The sequence below is a fragment of the Xylona heveae genome (genome assembly GCF_001619985.1).
Source record: "Xylona heveae TC161 unplaced genomic scaffold L228scaffold_1, whole genome shotgun sequence".
Classification (NCBI taxonomy): Eukaryota; Fungi; Ascomycota; class Xylonomycetes; order Xylonales; family Xylonaceae; genus Xylona; species Xylona heveae.
Genome location: NW_017264193.1, coordinates 1,359,936 through 1,379,075, shown reverse-complemented (window position 1 = coordinate 1,379,075; position 19,140 = coordinate 1,359,936). Strand labels below are relative to the sequence as shown.

At 43.6% G+C, this 19,140-nt stretch overlaps 8 protein-coding genes across 8 annotated transcripts; 5 read left to right on the top strand and 3 right to left on the bottom strand.

Moving 5' to 3' along the window:
- Positions 1 to 72: 72 nt before the first annotated feature.
- L228DRAFT_264725 (prolyl-tRNA synthetase) lies at positions 73 to 2,381 on the top strand (the record flags this gene model as incomplete). Its single annotated transcript, XM_018334607.1, has 7 exons — positions 73 to 162; positions 228 to 303; positions 353 to 402; positions 460 to 550; positions 609 to 694; positions 745 to 874; positions 925 to 2,381. 7 exons carry the CDS (start codon positions 73 to 75, stop codon positions 2,379 to 2,381), a joined length of 1,980 nt encoding a protein of 659 aa, XP_018191867.1.
- Positions 2,382 to 3,057: 676 nt separating this feature from the next.
- Positions 3,058 to 4,002, top strand: L228DRAFT_9726 (Prefoldin alpha subunit). The gene is made up of 5 exons (XM_018337026.1): positions 3,058 to 3,217; positions 3,268 to 3,432; positions 3,490 to 3,596; positions 3,654 to 3,771; positions 3,827 to 4,002. Exons 1-5 carry the CDS (start codon positions 3,184 to 3,186, stop codon positions 3,883 to 3,885), a joined length of 483 nt encoding a protein of 160 aa, XP_018191866.1. The 5' UTR covers positions 3,058 to 3,183; the 3' UTR covers positions 3,886 to 4,002.
- Positions 4,003 to 4,118: 116 nt separating this feature from the next.
- Positions 4,119 to 6,015, bottom strand: L228DRAFT_235398 (hypothetical protein; the record flags this gene model as incomplete). The annotated part of the gene is made up of 6 exons (XM_018330715.1): positions 4,119 to 4,629; positions 4,679 to 4,993; positions 5,043 to 5,527; positions 5,561 to 5,644; positions 5,695 to 5,934; positions 6,004 to 6,015. 6 exons carry the CDS (start codon positions 6,013 to 6,015, stop codon positions 4,119 to 4,121), a joined length of 1,647 nt encoding a protein of 548 aa, XP_018191865.1.
- Positions 6,016 to 8,550: 2,535 nt separating this feature from the next.
- L228DRAFT_242761 (P-loop containing nucleoside triphosphate hydrolase protein) lies at positions 8,551 to 11,398 on the top strand. The gene is made up of 5 exons (XM_018331530.1): positions 8,551 to 9,206; positions 9,260 to 9,589; positions 9,638 to 9,765; positions 9,814 to 10,445; positions 10,495 to 11,398. Exons 1-5 carry the CDS (start codon positions 8,721 to 8,723, stop codon positions 11,238 to 11,240), a joined length of 2,322 nt encoding a protein of 773 aa, XP_018191864.1. The 5' UTR covers positions 8,551 to 8,720; the 3' UTR covers positions 11,241 to 11,398.
- Positions 11,293 to 13,058, bottom strand: L228DRAFT_9698 (WD40 repeat-like protein). The gene is made up of 4 exons (XM_018337025.1): positions 12,967 to 13,058; positions 11,704 to 12,916; positions 11,485 to 11,649; positions 11,293 to 11,431 (listed from the first exon to the last, which is right to left on the bottom strand). The coding sequence occupies exons 1-4, from the start codon at positions 12,994 to 12,996 to the stop codon at positions 11,346 to 11,348; spliced, it is 1,494 nt and encodes a 497-aa protein (XP_018191863.1). The 5' UTR covers positions 12,997 to 13,058; the 3' UTR covers positions 11,293 to 11,345.
- Positions 13,059 to 13,641: 583 nt separating this feature from the next.
- L228DRAFT_242759 (hypothetical protein) lies at positions 13,642 to 14,025 on the top strand. The gene is made up of 3 exons (XM_018331529.1): positions 13,642 to 13,726; positions 13,787 to 13,889; positions 13,946 to 14,025. The coding sequence occupies exons 1-3, from the start codon at positions 13,673 to 13,675 to the stop codon at positions 13,981 to 13,983; spliced, it is 195 nt and encodes a 64-aa protein (XP_018191862.1). The 5' UTR covers positions 13,642 to 13,672; the 3' UTR covers positions 13,984 to 14,025.
- Positions 13,962 to 14,580, top strand: L228DRAFT_242757 (ankyrin). Its single transcript, XM_018331528.1, has 3 exons — positions 13,962 to 14,258; positions 14,313 to 14,425; positions 14,481 to 14,580. The coding sequence occupies exons 1-3, from the start codon at positions 13,994 to 13,996 to the stop codon at positions 14,538 to 14,540; spliced, it is 438 nt and encodes a 145-aa protein (XP_018191861.1). The 5' UTR covers positions 13,962 to 13,993; the 3' UTR covers positions 14,541 to 14,580.
- An 868-nt stretch (positions 14,581 to 15,448) lies between these two features.
- L228DRAFT_9689 (hypothetical protein) lies at positions 15,449 to 17,521 on the bottom strand. Its single transcript, XM_018337023.1, has 3 exons — positions 17,264 to 17,521; positions 15,931 to 17,201; positions 15,449 to 15,856 (listed from the first exon to the last, which is right to left on the bottom strand). Exons 1-3 carry the CDS (start codon positions 17,484 to 17,486, stop codon positions 15,752 to 15,754), a joined length of 1,599 nt encoding a protein of 532 aa, XP_018191860.1. The 5' UTR covers positions 17,487 to 17,521; the 3' UTR covers positions 15,449 to 15,751.
- Positions 17,522 to 19,140: the final 1,619 nt, after the last annotated feature.

Here is a 19,140-nt window from a genome sequence, read left to right as displayed (position 1 = left end):
TGTGCGAGCTATCCAGAATGATCTTACATTAAGGCCTTTGCAATTTCAAATAATCTTTTCATTTGAATCTCCATGTATTCATTGGCCAGGAAACGCTCAGCCTGCCATTTTCTCACGTTTCGTGCTCGCCATGTTCGCGCAATATGCAGTCGTTTCATTCATGTGCGGAAGTCCTTGAACTGGAAAGAGAGAATAGTTCAAATAAGCTGATACAAAATGCTTCCCAGCAGAATGGCCCTGAAAACCGGCTATCCAGCTTCTGGATTCCCACCGGCGGAATAACTTCCTCACGTGCTGTGAATGGTAACTATGCATTCGTATAGAAAAGAGTATCTCGAGCTGACATGTGTAGCCGTAGAAGACTCTCACGCGCTTCTCCTGAGAGCTGGATTTTTGCGCCAGGTCAGCCTAAGGAGAAGCTTATATTGCATATAAAATGAATACCTGACATAATCGAAGGCTTATTCTGGAGTGTTCCACCTCCTCCCACTGGGACTTCGGGTGCAGGAAAAGCTCGAAAAGTTGATCGACAAGCATATGCAGAACCTTTGTGAGTTATCTCTCATCAATTCATCATATCGAAATGATTAATCTCATCGCTCAAAAAGCTGCATCTAAGCTGTCTTTATCTACCATTTCATCGGAAGAACTCTGGCGTACATCGGGGAGGCTTCAAGGAGAAAGAAATCCAGAAGTGAGAACCCCAGAGACGTGAATTCTGCAGCTAGAGCTAATTGAGTGTAGCTGTTCCATTTTCAGGATAGGAAAGGAAGTCGATATCTTTTGTCTCCAACTCACGAAGAAGAGATTACGGCCTTGGTTGCCAGCATTTCGAAATCCTACAAAGACCTCCCAATTAGGCTCTATCAGATAAGTGAGTCGCTGGGAATCCGCTTATTATGCGACTCATACTGAGAATACAAGCTCGCAAGTATAGAGACGAACCGCGGCCTCGACAGGGGTTACTCAGAACCAGAGAGTTTTTGATGAAAGACCTCTATACATTCGACTATTCCACTGAAAAAGCCTTACAGACTTACAACGACGTTCGCGGTACATATGAAAAAATATTTGGTGAACTAAAGCTGCCATTTCTCGTAGCTGAAGCGGATTCAGGCAATATGGGCGGAAGCTTAAGTCATGAGTATCATTTTCCAACATCCAAGGGCGAAGATTATGTCATCAGCTGCTCTGGATGTGGTTTCGTTTCCAACGAAGAACTCGCTGAGGGAAAGGTTGAACAAGGGACTTTAAACTCGCCGGCATTGCGCGACAAGAACGGTTCTGAGCCAGCTACAGCCCTCGCTCCACCAGGTGTATGGTTTGGTATCACGAAAGATCGGCGCTCTCTGATAAGAGTATACTATCCTTCCCAGTATGGGAATGACACACGTGTCACCTCATCCGTAAACGAAGAAGTAAACACCCATGCCGTTAAGAGGGTTGTCCCGACGCTCGATGCTGGCATTGAACAGCCGCTACAACTTTGGAAAGAAGAAATGCAACGGACGGAAGACCATCGTCTTCCCGGCGCTCCGAATATAGTCAATGTTTTTGACTATCGAGTCCACTCTTATGCCTCATTTGCACACTCCGATAATGGACTTTGCTTCTTGCATTCGATGGTTGGTTCGAGAAATGTTAAAAGCGTTTCGCAGACGGACATCTTATTGCATCCTGAAACGAATCGGCCAATGAACTTGACAAGAACCTTAGAGGGCGACCCTTGTCCCAATTGCGCACATGGATCACTCAGGGTGCAAAAAGCCGTCGAATTAGGACATACGTTCTTCCTCGGCTCTAGATACAGTAAATCCTTCAAAGCAGAAGTTGCCATTCCGAAAAGCTTATTGCCAGAACCGGACTGCAAAGATGCAATTTCAAATGACTCACCGTCCAATCGTGCTCGAGAAGCGGTCACACCGGAGCTTGGAACTACGCAAACCGTTCTTCAGATGGGTTGTCATGGCATAGGAGTTTCGCGAATGATTGCTGCCGTCGCCGACTCACTTGCAGACGAGAGAGGTCTGAATTGGCCACGCGTCATGGCGCCATTTGAGGTGGTTATCATAGCGAAGAATGGCCTGGAAGACGATGCTTCTCAAGTTTATAATCTTCTCAGTTACGGGAAAAATACCATCCCATCGCAGAGGAGCAGCTGTAGACAACTCGATGTTGTCATCGATGATCGGAACAAAAGCCTCCCCTGGAAATTGTCAGATGCTGACTTGATTGGCTATCCAGTCATCGTCGTGCTATCAAAATCCTGGAAGGCTGCGCAAAAATGCGAGGTGCAATGTCGACGGCTCAACGGTTTGAAGACAGAAGTGCCGTTGGATGAGCTAGGTGAATACGTAGAAAGCTTGTTACAGAAACTTTAGAATTGAATCGCGCATTACAATCTACAACGTATATTATAATGCTCGCATAGTCCAGAAACACTCTTGGGCATCAATCTAATCGGTAATGCCTTCACCGGATATCTCACTTCAAGCTACAGTATTTATCGGTTTGGCTCGTTACGTCTTGATTTCAAGTTTACTGAGAGTAGGCTCAAGATTTTTGGCATACTGTGAAGGCGCTAAGAGGCGAAAAACATAAAGGTAGTTTGAGGAGAAGCTCGATTTTCGACCTGGGCTTCAAAGGCTATACGTACTAGATGGCCTAGCTAGCTACTACTCCATATGCCGCGGTCACACAGTATCCCGGATAATGAGTTTTGGCAAACGCCACGGAGCGCCGTAACAAATAACAAGTACGTGCATCCAATATTATTCAAGGTTTCAGTTGAGGAAAAAATCATCTACGAAAGGCACATATTCCATTGGGGACAAGGATTAACAGCACTCTGAGAATTCTGAAGGAACCCAAGCTACAAATTTTCAACGCGATGGCCAAGGTTAATTCGGGCATTATCGTGCAATTGAACATGCCAAGGATTTTGGTCAGTAAAGCTATTACTTTGCTGCTCTTATCTCGTAACGGGCAGAATGTAACAATGCTAACTTCCGAGGCTTCACAAGCTCAAATTGGCCTAGCGGTTTGCGGTTAGTGGGCTTGTAAGATCCCGGAATAACGTTTACCCTTAGCTGTTAAGAGGCTGATTGCACGCGCCTTTGTACAATCCAGTGCTTGGAAATAGTAACCAACAAGAGTATAATTGAATGAAAAGAATTGGTCACTATGGCAGCTTCCCCTGCTGGAAAAGAGCAAAGTGGTTGGTATTCCCATGCTTTTACCTGGAGAGATGCACTGATGGCAATATAGTGGACCTGGGTTCCCTGTCTCTTCAGCAACTCACTGCTGTCAAAAAGCAGCTTGACGACGAATTGGAGCACCTTACAAATTCTTTTGCCAAGCTGCGAGCTGCCCAAGCCAAATTTGGAGATTGCATACGGTCAATCAAGGCTGGCATCTCTTCTTCTACACCAGGTATCTATTCTCAAGTGATGTAGTGGCAATACGGACGATTGACAAAGGCCGATCCAGGGAAAATGATCTTGGTGCCCCTGACCAGCTCTCTATATGTCCCTGGGACACTTTCTCACCCAAACAAGGCCATTGTTGATGTTGGAACTGGCTTCTACGTTGAGAAGGTAGGCTCTCTTGATAAATACTTTAGAAGATTGGGATTTGCGCTAACTGCATAGTAGGATTCTGATGACGCGGAAGCTTTCTATAAAGCAAAAGTAGACGAACTCGGGAAGAACTTGAAGGATCTGGAGGGCATAGTACAGAGCAAGAGCAGTAATCTTCGTGTGATTGAAGACAGTACGGCATTATCCTTGTTCTATGATTTGCATCTCTGGACTAATTGGCTCGACAGTTCTCAGACAAAAGGTTATCAGTGGTAGCGCCACTACAAACCCTGCCTCACATGCATAGACATAACCAGCAGCGTCAGAAGTTGGAATGAAGAGGCTCTCCTCCAACCATATTTCGTTTTTGATCGATTGCCGCGACTGTCTACTCTCGGAGTTATCGAAAATTCACGACGTCGCCCTTCCTCGCAATTCAAGCAGTGCAACAAGCTGAAGGGTAGCGATGCTTTCAGTGTGATTCTTGGGCGGAATTTTTTTGCGGGGGGAGGAAAAGGGCGGGAGGATTGTCTTCTTCTTTTATCGATCATTCTCAATCAATTGTAAGATAAGCTCAACCCTTTGAGCAAAATCTGCCAACCCTACCTCTGAACTCGTGCCTCCAGTATGCTCTTCTCTTGAGAAGAAGGTTACAAGGCTGTCATTCCAAGAGGCGGGTTCTCCGATCCCAAGGCTGGAGTTCTGACCGAAGATTGTGTCCCATTCTCTGTTGTAAAAGGTTGCCACTTGCTCTGACTTCTTACTCGCCCACTTCTGACCATTCGACGGATTTCCTGGAGCGAAGGTGGTGCTCTCTGCCACTTCAAAAATGTATGTGCTGCCCTTCATCATATATCGAAAGGATCTTCTTTCCGTAAACCCATGGATCTCCAGTATTTCTTTGAATGTAATACTCGGTGAAGAAGTATTCGCGTTGCTCGGTCCATTCACATTGAGCTTAATCCGGTCCGCAAACTCGCGCATTTCGGGGGTTATTCTTGAGATGTCGACTGAACTGTCCGCAGTGACTTCCAACTGCCATGCTGTTCCCCTAAAAACTGTTAGAAATAAACGAGCTTTGATATCCAAAATCTACTGACTTTTCGACATTAAGACTCTTCACTGAGAGAGGGACATTTCGAGAGATCGGTTGGAGGCGTCCTTGTGGGTTTTGCTTGCCCACTTTAAACCATCTTTTTGAAGATATCTCAAAACTCTCAACATCGACGGCTTTATGGAATTCTATATCTAGGCGAAATGTTTCATGGATACTAGGGTCCGTCACTTCGAAACTTGCGGAAAAGACGGGCTGAACGTTTTCCAAGCCGCTGGTCATGGCATCCGCGGGCTCGAGTACATCTGTTGCAAGGCAGCACCGGGACAATAAGTCGCCATTACTTTCGCAATCTCCAGGACTTGTAGCCTCGTTAGCTTTTGTATAGAAATAATATATTCATCCCTTACCTTTCTTTATCCAGCTCCCCGGCCACCTGTACGCATTTCATCATCTCGAGGAACTCCATCAACCCATGTCGATCAGCTTTGGCTTTTCTGTAGGAAGACAAGAAGAGAGTCCCAAAACGGACACGCATACTAATATGCCCTCTATAAAACTTAAGCGTTCTTAGACAGTCCGATGTAGCTTTTCTTAGAAGTTTCGCATTCGCAGCCGCTAGTTTGGGCCTCAGAGATACCCACGTGTATTGGTCGGTCTTTGATAGTTTAGGGCCTGTCAATCTTGGGACTACGCCGCTCAAACGACTAAGGCCCATTTTTCTCTCCTCGAGTTCCACTTCTGTACGGACTGCCTCCACAGAAGGCGGTGCAACAAGGTACAGTGTTACCGGCCTGTTGCTGCGTGTCATTATCTCGCATAGTGTTCCCCTGATCCTACTCAAAGCCACATCGAGCTCGTTGAATGTTTGCGACAGGACCTTGAATGCAGCATGCTTTGAATCGAAGAGTATATAGCACCGAAATACCATGCGGATATGGTCAAAGGCCTCAAAGCTCTTGCCAAGAATAGACTCTGGTCTGATTTCTTCTACTGGCCAATGAAAATAACCCTAGGCTGAAATTTAATACAGCAAAATGACACAAGGAAAAGGGTCCTTACGATGAATTTGAATGTCTCTGTCATACATGGAGACTGCTTATATTTTTGTCTGCTTGCGTCATCCTCCATCTGTCTGGCGAGCTGCTTCTTTTTTTTTTCACTAATCGCAAGAACCTTTCCAAAAGCAGCACGGGCCCCTTCATTTTTCTGAGCTGCGCTGTATTTGAAGCGCTGTACCCATTTTGCCAGTTCTTGTTTGGCTGCAATGATTTTTTCTGGGGAGCCCCAGATAGACAGTGTCTGTGATAATAAGTACGGTCAGGTAAGCTACGCTCCTCAAACTTGGAGATAATATATTTGAGATCCTACTAACTCGATCATGATAGCGCCTTGGCGGCTCTATAAAAGCTCCCGTCTTCGAGCCGATCTGCTCAAGTACTGAACACTTTGGAGGCGTTGATTTCTTTCCCGATTGAGACTTAAGAAATGTGCTGCGAAAGTAAGCAATGAACCCCGCGAGCGCTCAAGGTATATTCGCACCTAGCGTAGATTTGCCCATACGCGTTTGGCAGCTCAAAGCTCCCTAATCGTAGAAGTTAGTACGCCTCTGAAATGAAGATCTGGCCGCAGAGATACCGGTTGCTGCCTGCTTTCTACGCCACGAAGCCCGCGCTTCATTATCTTCCTCCGCGAACGGAGCTGACCATGCATGAAGTAAATTTTGTGTCCTTCCAGTGCGCTTTGAAGACTTGGACTGCCTGGCTAGCCGCGAAATTGCTTGGGGTGGGGCCGCTTTTATGATGATCCGTTCCTTGCGTTCTATAGGTCGGGCATTCTGAAGATGAAGCGGCAATCGTGCTCGAGGAGGGTCTCCAGTATTTTGGATATCGAGATTCCATTCTATTAAGAAAGTCAGAAAAGGCTTGCACGCATGTCTCATGTAAGAGGTATCGCAGAGGAAAACTTTATTAATAAATGGGTGGACGAAGGACTCAAGCTACTGCGTTGCGCCCTCTTGTTTTGGCGTTTCGAATACGAAAGCAGATGCAGCATAGGCACGAAAGAGAAGCCGACAACATACCCTGAGCATTACTAGTTTCATAGCTGCAAAGCGGCAATCAGTTATGTCGTTAGTGTTTGGAGGCTGTACATACTCTTCCATATTTGTCATAACAACCTTACGAATTCGAAGATAGTTTGTCGTTGAACCTAACGTTTCCGCTCAAATTTAGGAGAGATTTGAGCACGATAGGATATTTTAGAGCCACGCTGTCTTGATCGAGCAACAGTTTTCATAATTGAAAGGTTGGTGAATCATCAGTAACATAAGACAAGAGTCAATTGACATAGATTCAATCCATGGGAGTGGTGATTCGACCTTTTTGAAGGATTGTGTTGAGAGCGGTGAATTTACTAGAATCACACGACAAAAAGTTCCCAGCAAGCTACTGCCTCCTAGGTGTCTGTAATTGAAAGGATTTCCTTTCGATGTGGCCAGATTTTATGAGGGTGTCCGATTGTGATGTGAGCAAGTACTATGATAAGATCTGATACTGAAGAGTTCAGATGTTTGTTTTAGCTCTCACAGGACAAAGTTGTTTATTCAACTTCAGATTTCCAGTAGCGGAAAGCTCGGCCGAGCCCAGGATTAGCGGTAGAGGGTGCTGAAATCAAGCATGCGTTAGGGACAATCTGCTATTCAAATAATTTAATCCCCAAAGGCAAAAGCGATTAGAATTATCTCGATCGCCAGGCAAAATCTATGCGCACGACAAGGGTTATCGATGCTCGGGCACAGTTGCTTTATACCATGCTAATAAAATCACATTTAACCGAGAAACAAACCATCGAGGGCATGGAAAAGATTGCACCTTAAGTATCTTGCCTGAATCAATATCAGTAATTTGCCTTTCGAATGGCTGGGGCTGTCTGCGGACTAGCGTTTGAGGTATGATGACAACACTTGTCGTGCGCTGTTGATAGCTTTCCTACGTGATTTGACGTTGTCACCCTAATTGCTTGTACCCACAGGTAAAATGACGGGGCAATTATTCATGAATTTGCAGGTGAAGGTCTTGAATCAGACGCGCTCTTCCATTGAGCACAGATAAATCAATATATTCCGTCTATTGTTTTACAGCTGAAGGCTCCGTTTGATTGTGTGGAGAATCTCAATGGTACTAGGTAGTTGCCTTTGGTGAAGTGCGAAAGAAGTTAAATTACAGCCGGATTACATTTTCAACGCGTTTGTCACGGCGCAAAACGTAAAGTTTGTGATATGGTAATTACTACTCCGCAAGCGACTGCGGCCCTGCCGGTGGCAGGACATATTGTGTAAAGCATGCAGTGCCCCTTGTCTCCGGCTCTATTCGCTCAAGGGCCGTGGTGCGGACAGTATGGATCCAGCTTAATGACAGGACGCTAGTTCAATGTGCGAGACAAGGTATCGAACACTACCTTATATTAACACTGGAATTCTAGAGATTCAAATCTCTTATTTACATGGTAGTAGAAGCTTCTTAATCTTTACCAAGGAAAAGACTCTCAAAATTACTAGTATTTATTTAAATATAATAAAAAATAATGGTTCTTGCTTTTCTAGTAAATGAGACATGAGAATACTCCATAAGGCTACTTTCTTAACTAGTTAATGGAAACTAGGCTTACAAATATAGTTATGAAAAGCATATAGATAAGCAAAGATATAATTGACAGATGTTTGAAGTATAACTAGATTTATAACTAAATGTAACACAGGAGTGCCTAAGAACACTGAAAGGTACTTGAAGTTCTCGCTTAGAATACTATGTCTAGAAAGGTCTCTTTCCTTAGTGTTAAAGTACTGTGATTAAGCTGGATTCATACTGTCCGCACCACGGCCCTTCGCTCAAATCCACCATAGTACGAAGGGTAGTTACGGAACAACCTAGTTAAGTTAGGCGACTTTAATCGCCGCTTGGCCGACAGGCCGAGCTCTTGCCTGAATTCGACGTTCGGCCGGCGGGTAAACAGAGCGCAGGAACCGAAACTCAACAGACAGAGGACAGATTCTGCAGCAGCATAAATGACAAAGGGGAGATCTGAATATGGGCCGAGATACATCCAACGGTGCTGAAAGGATCAACCGTGCGCGGCGTTTACTTTCTGGGGGTGGTGTTGAACGAGAGGATTCCGATGACGAACTTGGTGTTGAAGATCATCCCTGGGAATGGCTCTACGACGATTGCTCCACCAAAGCTTTTGAACCCGACAATGCTTCCAGGGTCTCGGAAGGAAATTTGCTCCACTCTGATAATTCAAAGGATATCAATACACCCTTACGAAGCGCGCGGGAAAGGAATCATTCTCCACAATTTCCAAATCGAAAGATTGTCGGCGCTCGCATGGGGGACTTCTACTGCAAAATAGGAGATTGCGTGCTTCTAAAAGCTGAGAGCTCAAATGAAGCATGGGTGGGCCTGATATCCGAGTTTTTTGAGGATGATGAGGAAGGCAAAGCTGCTAATTTTATGTGGTTTTCCACAGAAAAGGAAATCAGAAACAAGCACAAGAAGCGCACCGATTTTCTGCAGGTATGATCTCGCCAACGTGGTTAGAACTTTTATTTCTCCCTCTGACCAATTAGAATGAGCTGTACATTACACCCTCCTGGGATATCAATCCATTGACATCTATCAATGGAAGGGCTACGGTTTGCTCACTGGAGTCATTTCTGACAAACTATCCAAATGGCAAAGTATCGAGATCTTCTACAGACTTCGGGAAGGTTTTTGTCTGTCGACGAGCCTGTAACACCCGTACAGCGACGTATAGCGATGAGTTCGATTGGAATTCCATCTATCAAGGTTCAGAGGAGGACATTTATGCTTTGATCGAAAAGGTGAAGACGGAGACCAAGGCAGCAAGAAAGAAAAGCGGACCTCGAAAACAAGATCTACTGCGGAATCAAGATCAAGTAAGCTTTTCCCGCTACGAGCCTCTGTTCTTAAGCTCATACGCCTAGGAATTCGTTGACTGCGACCCTTCCACACCAAAGATTGCTAGGAAAAGAAGGAAAATTGATACAGAAATTACCACCCCGTCTAGAAAAAGGCGTGACTTCGAGTATCTCACCACTCCGAGCAATAGACGGTCAGTTTCAATGGATTCAATGTACACTTCCTCGTCTGACAGAAGCAGGGTCCTTGTCAAGAAACCTCTGGAGTTCATACCCTTAGGAACAAGAACTTTGTCCCCATCTGCATTGGATTCCTCTCCTTTTCAATTAGCAAGAACAAAACTTCACGTCTCCGCAGTACCTGCAACAATGCCGTGCCGCGAAGAGGAATTTTCGATCGTCTTTGCCCACTTGGAAGGAGCAATATCCGACGGGTCAGGAGCGTGTATTTATATATCTGGAACACCGGGCACCGGAAAAACTGCCACGATGAGGGAGATCATCAGACAACTTCACGCTTCGGTGCTTGCTGAGGAACTTGAGGATTTCATCTTTGTCGAGATCAATGGAATGAAATTGACAGACCCTCATCAGTCCTATTCACTTCTATGGGAGGCGCTAAGGGGGGAAAGGGTGAGCCCAGTCCATGCACTCGAACTCTTAGAGCGCGAGTTCAGCAAACCAAGTCCACGAAGGGTACCATGCGTTGTCCTAATGGACGAACTGGATCAGCTTGTGACCAAAAACCAAAGCGTTATGTATAATTTCTTTAATTGGCCGGGCTTACGACACAGTCGATTGATTGTATTGGCAGTTGCTAATACAATGGACCTGCCTGAACGAACTCTCAGCAATAAAATAAGCAGTCGATTAGGTGCGAGTGACTGGTGCGGATGAAATATTTTACAGCTGACATTCTCCAGGGTTGGTTCGAGTCACATTTCCAGGGTACACTCACGATCAGCTTATGAAAATCATCCAGTCCAGATTAGAGGGAGTTCCGGGGAAAATAGTAGACCCAGACGCAGTACAGTTTGCAAGTCGCAAAGTCGCGGCTGTAAGCGGAGACGCTCGTCGAGCGCTTGACATTTGCCGAAGGGCTGTGGAGCTTGCAGAAGCGACCAGAGAATCAAATATTCAAACGACTCAATCAACGACTGATACAAAAGCATTCCCAAACATTTCGGAGCAAGTGATGGAACACCAGCCAAAAGTGACAATAACTACAATTAAGGAAGCGATAAGTGAGGCAACCACGAGCCCTCTTCAACAATATCTTCGAGGTATCTCACTTTCTTCTAAACTCTTTTTGGCGGCTCTACTAGCTCGCATACGAAGAACAGGTACTGGGGAAAGCGTCTTGGGCGATGTGATTGAAGAAGCTCGGAAGATTGGACGAATGTCCGAAAATCAGAACATACAGGCCCTGCTTCTGGTAGGGACAAGTGGTTATTCCACCGGGTTGAGGTATCGCAACATTTCGGTGACTGTTCCGAGAGTTCAAACGATGATCAAAGCGGCGATCGAACTGATGGAGGCTGGCATCGTTGGCCTAGAATCACGCAAAGGGGATAGAAAAGGAAAGGTCCGATTGAATGTTGGCAATGAAGATATTAAGCTTGCATTCCGTGAAGATCCCGAAGTGCGAGACCTTGGCTTTTCCACTTAGCGATAAGCTAGCAATAGACTATCAAAGAGAACAGAGTAATTTCCTCAACACTCCATTCGCCGGGCTTCGTACAGATTCTCCCGAAAACGATAACGTGCAAAGAATTCAAAATTTCTGGCGTCCAAGCGTCGGCTTCCAATCTAGAGGGTTCGTCTCCGGTGTTGCATCCTCGTCTTGCTTCCATATTTTGACTTCAAATCCGTCAGTCTATATGTACAATCAAACACACATTGTGTTGACTTACTTGTTTTATCAGCTTCGCCACAGATCAATCGAAGACCTGTACGGTCGTACATGGAGCTCATCACACCAGCCTCGGCGTCCAAAGAACCTGGCTGCGCTGTTGTCTCAAGCGATTGGAATCTGTAACCCGTCTTCCAATCCCAAAAGCTCATGGAACCATTATCACCTTCAAATCTCAGCCGAATTCAGTAAATGATATGGGGGAAAGGGAATCTCTTACCTCCAGAAAAAAGCACGTTGTCTTCGTTTACGCACATAGTGTTAATTATTGCGTTTTGCCCCTCGAAATTCTGCATAAATGCACCCTCCGGGCATTTCCACTGCTTTATGCTTCCAGTGCTTCCAGAAGCGAAAGTAAATTCCGTAGGATGGAGGGCCAAGGCTCGTACACCTTTCTTGTGATGAGTCAAGACTCCCATGGTCTTTCCCGCAGCTAGGTCCCATAGGCGGACAGTTGAGTCCAAGGATGAGCTGATAACTTGAGGATCAGCCTCTTGGCATTTGACATCAGAGACAGTGCCTTTATGACCTGCCAGGACATGAATATTGCTGCGTGTTCGCATATCCCACACTCTAGCCACACCATCACGGCCGCCTGTAACCAGAACATCCAGTGTTGGATGTAATGAAAGCGTATAAACGCCACTTAAATGCCCATGATAATGTCGTATGACCTTATTTGTTTCAAGATCCCAGCACTTTACCATCTTATCTTCACCGCAAGAAAAAAGGTAGGGATGTCTCGGAGAGACAGCTAACCCCCGCACTGTTGAAATATGCCCTGTCAATGTGAGTTTCAAGGACCCAGAGGCCAAATCCCAGATTTTGATAGTCCTATCACCAGCGCCGCTTGCAAACCATTCATTTCCCGGCTCGACGGCCAAACTTCTAACCCAGCCTAGATGACCAGATATTACTCTCATCAGCTTCCATGGCGCATGCCATTCAGGCTTCATCTGTTGAACAGTTTGCCTTCTGGAAAGGCTTGTGGATGGAACGTTGCGCTGAGCCGTGGATGCGGTGCCATCTAAAGGCACATGCGCGGAGGTTTTGCCTCGAACCGTCAGTGCTGTGGACGAGTTCGTAGGATTGGGATGTTCGCTTTGCCCTGTGATCCCTTCAATCATCTTTACAGTCCCAAGTTCCGAATTTTGTTCGTCATGCTTCTGGTGCTTAGGCTTTTTCCGGCGGGCAGCTGCGGCGGCCTGATTTTGCTTAGCTACCAGCGACGGCGGTAAGGTCTGGACTGTCTCATATTCGCTGCGTATTCGTGATGCTATACCGGCCCGTTCAGCTATCAACACCGGAGCGTCTTTCGACAATTGCGCTTCGTGTCTAATATTTGTTTCAGAGGGAGCGTCATGGGTGGCAAGGCCAAAATCGGCGGCAAAGAGCTCTCGGGTCCGCTTTGCTGAACCGCGGAGGAGATTATACTGGCCTTTGGTTAGAGGATGTAAATGATAAATCACGGCAGAAATCTTACCGATCTATTTGTTTCAGCTTCGACGCCCATAATTACCTGTTGGACTAAAGCTGGCGTCGAAGTATCTGTATCCTTTGCATACTCATAAGGTTAACCGATAGGAAACTTTAGATTCGCCAACCTGCCAAGTACTCTATCTTCGTACCTCCTCGCTCCTGCCTCGTCCCTTGGCTCGGTAACTCCCCTTGCCCCATCAAGCCTTGGCCTTCGGCTCTACAGAGTACCGCCCCGAACCCTTCTCTCGAAAGCTTCCAACCTTGTCTGCGCTTTGGTGAGGACCGAGCTTTCACATCGTCTCTACTACAGTGTAAGGACTGAAAAGTTCGAGCCTCTATTCACTTGTTGCTGTGAATTTCCGCCATTCTTAGGGTGAATATTGTATATCCATGATACCAGAATAAGGCAATCTAACGATGGCGGAAAATGCTGGATTGGAAATTAAATTTCATATTCATGAAGCTGCACGTGAAGGAAGGAGTAGGCTACCCTCTATCATCAATTTCGTCGACATTATACTAATTGACATTATTCAGCAAACACATTTGAATCAATTCTAAATGTCAATAATCCTTTACTAGTTGTCTAGTGTTTCTGATACTCTGTTTTGGCACTTTATCTAATCTTACGCCAGGCGAATCCTCGCCTTGCCAATCAGCGAGATGACGACGATCGTCTACCGATTCATTGGGCAGTCTCTTTTAGTCGTATGCCCATTGTTGAGCTGCTCGCGCAAAGGAAGAGTTTTGATCCGGATGTCCAGGTAGAACAAATACTCATACTATTATTATCGAATTTCTCATACTTACTAATGACCTATCAGGATGGCTCAGGTTGGACGCCTCTCATGATTGCCTCGAGTCTGAGGGATAGTGAGGACTTAGTTGAACTTCTGCTTCAGAAAGGAGCGGATGTGAACATGAAAAGTAAGCTATCCGTGCCTCATAAATCCATGATCTGCTTGGGCTTATCACGCGAACAGATTTTAACGGGCAGGTATGGATTTACAATTCGATATAGCAATGCTCGCATGAAAACTGTCCCGTCATTGATGTTTCCCTCGTCTCTGACTAGTCTTAAGACAGCATTGCACTTCTGTGCTTCCAAGAACAACTTGGACATAGCACGGATTTTACTTGCGCAGAAGGCTTCTGCCAGGATTCGGGACAAGCGGGGACAACTGCCAATTCATAGAGCTGCTGCGGTCGGCTCAGTGCCTATGCTCAAGCTGCTCATTGGGGCTAACAGTCCCGTAAATGCGGCTGACATTGCCGGTTCAACGGCTCTGCATCATGGTAAGCTACATTCTTCGGTCTCATTTCTATCCTTCGGCTCATGAATCGGTCTAGCAATTTCAGAAGGTCACGGAGATGCAGCACTGCTCCTCATGAAGGCAGGAGCAGAAACTGATAAACGGGATACGGATGGGAAACTTCCTATCGACCTTGCACCAGATAACAAGGTAAGTCATTTTCTCCTCACTCTGTACCAAAGGTGTCTTCTAATGACGAGATAAGATACGAGATTTCATCTGTCAAAGCGCCGGTCGAGAGGGTATAGATGTGGCTCGAGAGTAAATTGAAGAGCGCTTGAATGCTTTCGAAGACAAAAAGGTGAAAGCCTCTTGGCATACCAAGCCTTGTGTTAACTATACTGTATGCCAGTTGAGTCACCGCATGGTGCTGTCTATTAGCTCTCTGTAAATTTTCTTCAAATCGGCAACGTCGGCCTGGAGCTCGTCAACTTGTTCACTCTTTTCTCCGAGCATCTCCAATGTAGTTTGGTATCTCTCGTTGATCTGAGTAAGTTCCGACTCCAAACTGGCAATTTTGGCCTCTGCAGGCCGCCTTTGCTCGACTTCACGCATGAGTGAGACAACTTCCTCCCGTGCGGTGTCTCTTTGTGAGGATACTCTTAACATAGCCTCCTCCTGTGCCGCCTTTTCGCTTTCTAGTCTTCGGACTGTGGCACTCATGCGCTCCATGAGCTGGATAGATGGCCCAGCCCCGAGAGTTGAGGCAGAGATAATATCATCCAACCCTCCTTGCTGGGAAGACTGGGTAGTAACACTCTCAGGAATTCCCTCATGTTCCATGGGAAGCGCAGATGATATATCTTCGTACTTTGGGGACAATGCTGGTTGAGAAGATGATGACGGCTGACGGCCTTTCGAGTTGCGCATCCCGTCATGCACTGACGGAGTTGCGAAAAGTCCAAGATTTCGATGACTGGGAGAGCGTTCACGAAGGCCAAAGACTGATTCACCTGAAGCCACTCGACTGAGAGAGTTACGAGAGATGGGAAAGATATCGTACACGGAAGCCTTGCGTTGGTCAGGCTGTAATTCGGGTTGGGCTATCGGTGAGCGGGTTTCATCACTTCGCTGTAGCTCTCTTTCGAGCTCGAGTTTTACCTGTCCGACGATTTGGGATTTCTCCAGCTCTCGGATGTGTCGTTCCTCTTTGAGCTTCTCTTGTAGGTCTATAGCCAGGGTCTCGAAGTCTGCCGCGCGCTTTTGAGTCTTTTCTATTTGTTCCTTCAGCTCAATGATGTCCTGCTCAAACTTTTGTGATCGTTCAATGGCCTGCTCCAGTCTTTCGTCATTCTGTTTTGCCTTCAGGGTCTAAATAATGTCAGTACACCTCCCACTCAGTGGATGTATGGAATTAGCTCTACCGCGTCTCGGGCTTTCCGTCTCAGCTCCATTTCTCGTTTCGAAAAATCGTCCTTTTCCTCTTCCAGACCTCTTATTCTGGAAAGCAATGACCCCTCGATTCGGTGCCAATTTTCACCAGCAACGGCGTATTGAGTCTGGAGTGTTTCGATTTGGCGGTAAAGACTCGCTTGACCTTCGCCATTGGCATTGGAGGAGACTTCTTCTGCTCTGGCACGACTGGCTTCCAATTTTGATTCGAGGATCTGTAAGTCACTTAGTTGCCCTCCTTTTAAACTTCAGCGGTTACATACCGTTTGCTCATGGCGCAGCTCGAATTCTTTGCTACTGGCCATGGTCTTTTGTTCTTGTAGTCTTGCCTTCAGCTCATCAATTTCAGTCGTCAATTTCCGGTCATTCTTTTCTTTCTCTGCCCTCAGTCTCTCTACATCCTCCCTGAGCTGGGAGATTAATTCTCTTTCCGCTTTCAGTTGCTCTGAATTCTCCTCTCTAGATTCTGTGTGTTTCAACTGAGCCATGGCATCCGTAAGTTGAGCTTTGACGTCTGCAAGAGTAGATAGGGCACCATCTCGCTCGATTTTGAGTTCATCAATGGCTTTTTCTGTGGTGGGGTTTCGTTTGAGTCTTTCGAGTGCTCTTCTCTCGGCGTTTTCTGCCCGTCTGGCTGCTTCAGCTGCATCCCGTGCCCTCCGCTCCGCCTGATCTAGCTTCAAGTGTTCTTCAGAAATATGTTTTTCGCGCTCCGCAATTTTCGCGCGAAGCTTCTTGATCGTTGATAGATAGCGAAATTCTGCTATGGAGAGCTTCTGTCCTTCCTCAAGGAGCAATGCGATTCGCTCTTCGCTTTCTGCCAGCTTTCGATTCAGAGAACCGGGTGGGGCAGAATCTGCGGTCAGTCTCGCAGACTGCGCGCTCTCTTTGGCTAGATACTGCAGCTTCGACTGGAGTGCATCGATACGCTCTTGGTAACGGACCGATTCTTCTTGTTGTTCTAGCTTCAACGATTCGTAATCTCCGCGCATCCGCGCAATAATGGCGTCGTAATCCTCAGGCAAGTTGTATAAATGCTCAGTCTGATTGCTGGTACTGGAAAATGATGACATCACTGCGTGTACAGACGGCGAAGCTCCTGGCAAGTCCGATTCCTGTTCCATATTTTCGGGCTTTTGGGGGATGTTGGAGGCGCCCATCCCTGGAACTTGGCGCGACAAGGCCGAACTTGCAGGAAGCTGTATACTTGTCTTGGGAATTGGTACCTGGATTGATGAATCGCCTACATGGTGTAATGAATTTTCCACGTCATCTGGGGATGGTTGGCTGTCTTTGTTCCCAAACGTAACCGTCTCGCTCAGCCACGGTTGAGGTTCATTACGATGTGTTTCTTCGGTGTCATTTATGAGGTTTTCGCGCGGTATACTGGGACTTGCGGCACGGGATGTTACACTTGAAAGTGACGGTGAGCTTTCTGGTCCAAAGGCACGGCTGTTTTTTGCTGCCACTGCGCGAGCTAGTCGGGCTTGGAGACGATCGTTCCGTTGATCTCCCAGTGATACATTAAAATTTCCTGAACATTCCAATTAGATCTTCTCGAGCAGCTAGATACTTTCCATCAAGGAGATAACCCACCTCTAGTTGCTTTGTTTTCATAAGTAGTGAAAAACGGCGGTCCGTCATCCCTGGGACTCTGCTCGGCGTTGTCCAGCGCCCCAGGCTGACACGCAGAATGCTCCCCTCGCTCGTCATCGGGTGCAAGAATGGTGTCCAGTCGGGATTCTACGCCTGCAACGGCTTGCTGGAATAAATTTCCCCATCTGGATCCTTGCTTTGGAGCGCCCGACGCAGGATTCATGTCGTAATTCACCGTGGAACCTACCACCTAATGTGAGACCACACCGGGCACCCGGAGAAATGGGTCCCTGAAGCAATAGCTGCCCACTAGCGAGACTATGGTCTATCGATAACGTCTTAGATTAACTAGTTAGCAACCCACCATCCCTCTCTATACTATTTTAATACAATTAAATATTTTTTTGATTTACTCAAAAGTAGATATAAAACGACAGAACAATATAAAAAAAATGTTTATTATCATGATGTGATAGTATGTATAGGTTTTATAAATATAATGAAATTTAATTTATTAAAAAGTATATAATAATAATTTTATATTAGGGTATATAATTATTATAAATCTATTAAAGTTAGTTATATATTTCTTCATTATTACTATAATTATAATATAGTAAGCAAGAAAACATAAAATTTAAAGTCTTATAATATTTAAAAATTTATTATATAATTTAATAAATAATTTTAAATTAAGGTTAAGTATAAAATTTTTTTCTAATTATTAAATTTATTTTAATAGTAAAGTCTTTAATTTATATATAATTTATTATTATATATAAATATAAGAATTATAATAATTTTTTTAAAAAGTTTTTGTATTATATATATTTAGCTTTGTTTTATTTTTTTTTATTTTCAATTACATTTAATTTTAAATTGAATTAATTTTTTTAAATAAAAAATAATAATAATTAAGAAATTTCAAATTAAAAAATATAATAGTTAAAAAATATTTTAAAAATATTTTTAATTTAAACTATATAGATACTAAAAGTATTAAAAATAAGTTGTTAATTAGGGATTAAAATTAAATATTTAAATACTTTCAATATTTATATATTTTTTTAATTAAAAAGTAGTTTTTTAAATGATATATTTTTTTTGGATTTTAATTTTTTAATTTTTTTATAAGTTTTTTATTTTTATTTTTTTGAATTAAGAAATAATTATTATTGAAATTAAATTAAATCAAAAAAACCAAATAAAAATCAAATAAAATTAATAACATAAAAAGCTTTTGTAAAATTAATTATGTATATTATTTAAAACTAAAATATAATTAAAAAAAACTTATTATTATTTTTAATAAATTAGAATAATTCAAAATAATTGAAAATGATTATTTAATTATAATATTTCAAAAACCAATTTGAAATAGTTTTTATAATTAAAAATTTAATTTAAATTTTTATTAAGTTATATTTAATTATGCTATTAATATTTATTTAATACAAACTTAATTAATAATATTTAAATATAATAAAAGTATTTAATAAAAAACAAGTATTGATCTTATTTAAAAAATATTTAATAAATAATTTATATAAAAAAACCAAACAATAATAAATTAATCAATTGTTAAATAATATTTTTAAAAATTAAACTTAATATTAATAATTTGTAAATTTTTTTTAAATTGATTTAAATTGACTATTAATTATGATTATAAATCAATTTTGATTACTAATATTAATTACCAATAATTACAAAGTATTACAAATTAATAAAATTTTATTTTATTTTAAGTTTTGAGCTAGTTTTTAAATTATTTAATTAAAGTTTATTTAAAGATACTTAATTTTTATATTTATATATCTTTTTTCAATAGCTTATTTAATTAAATTTTTAATATAACTATAGTTATAACTAACTAT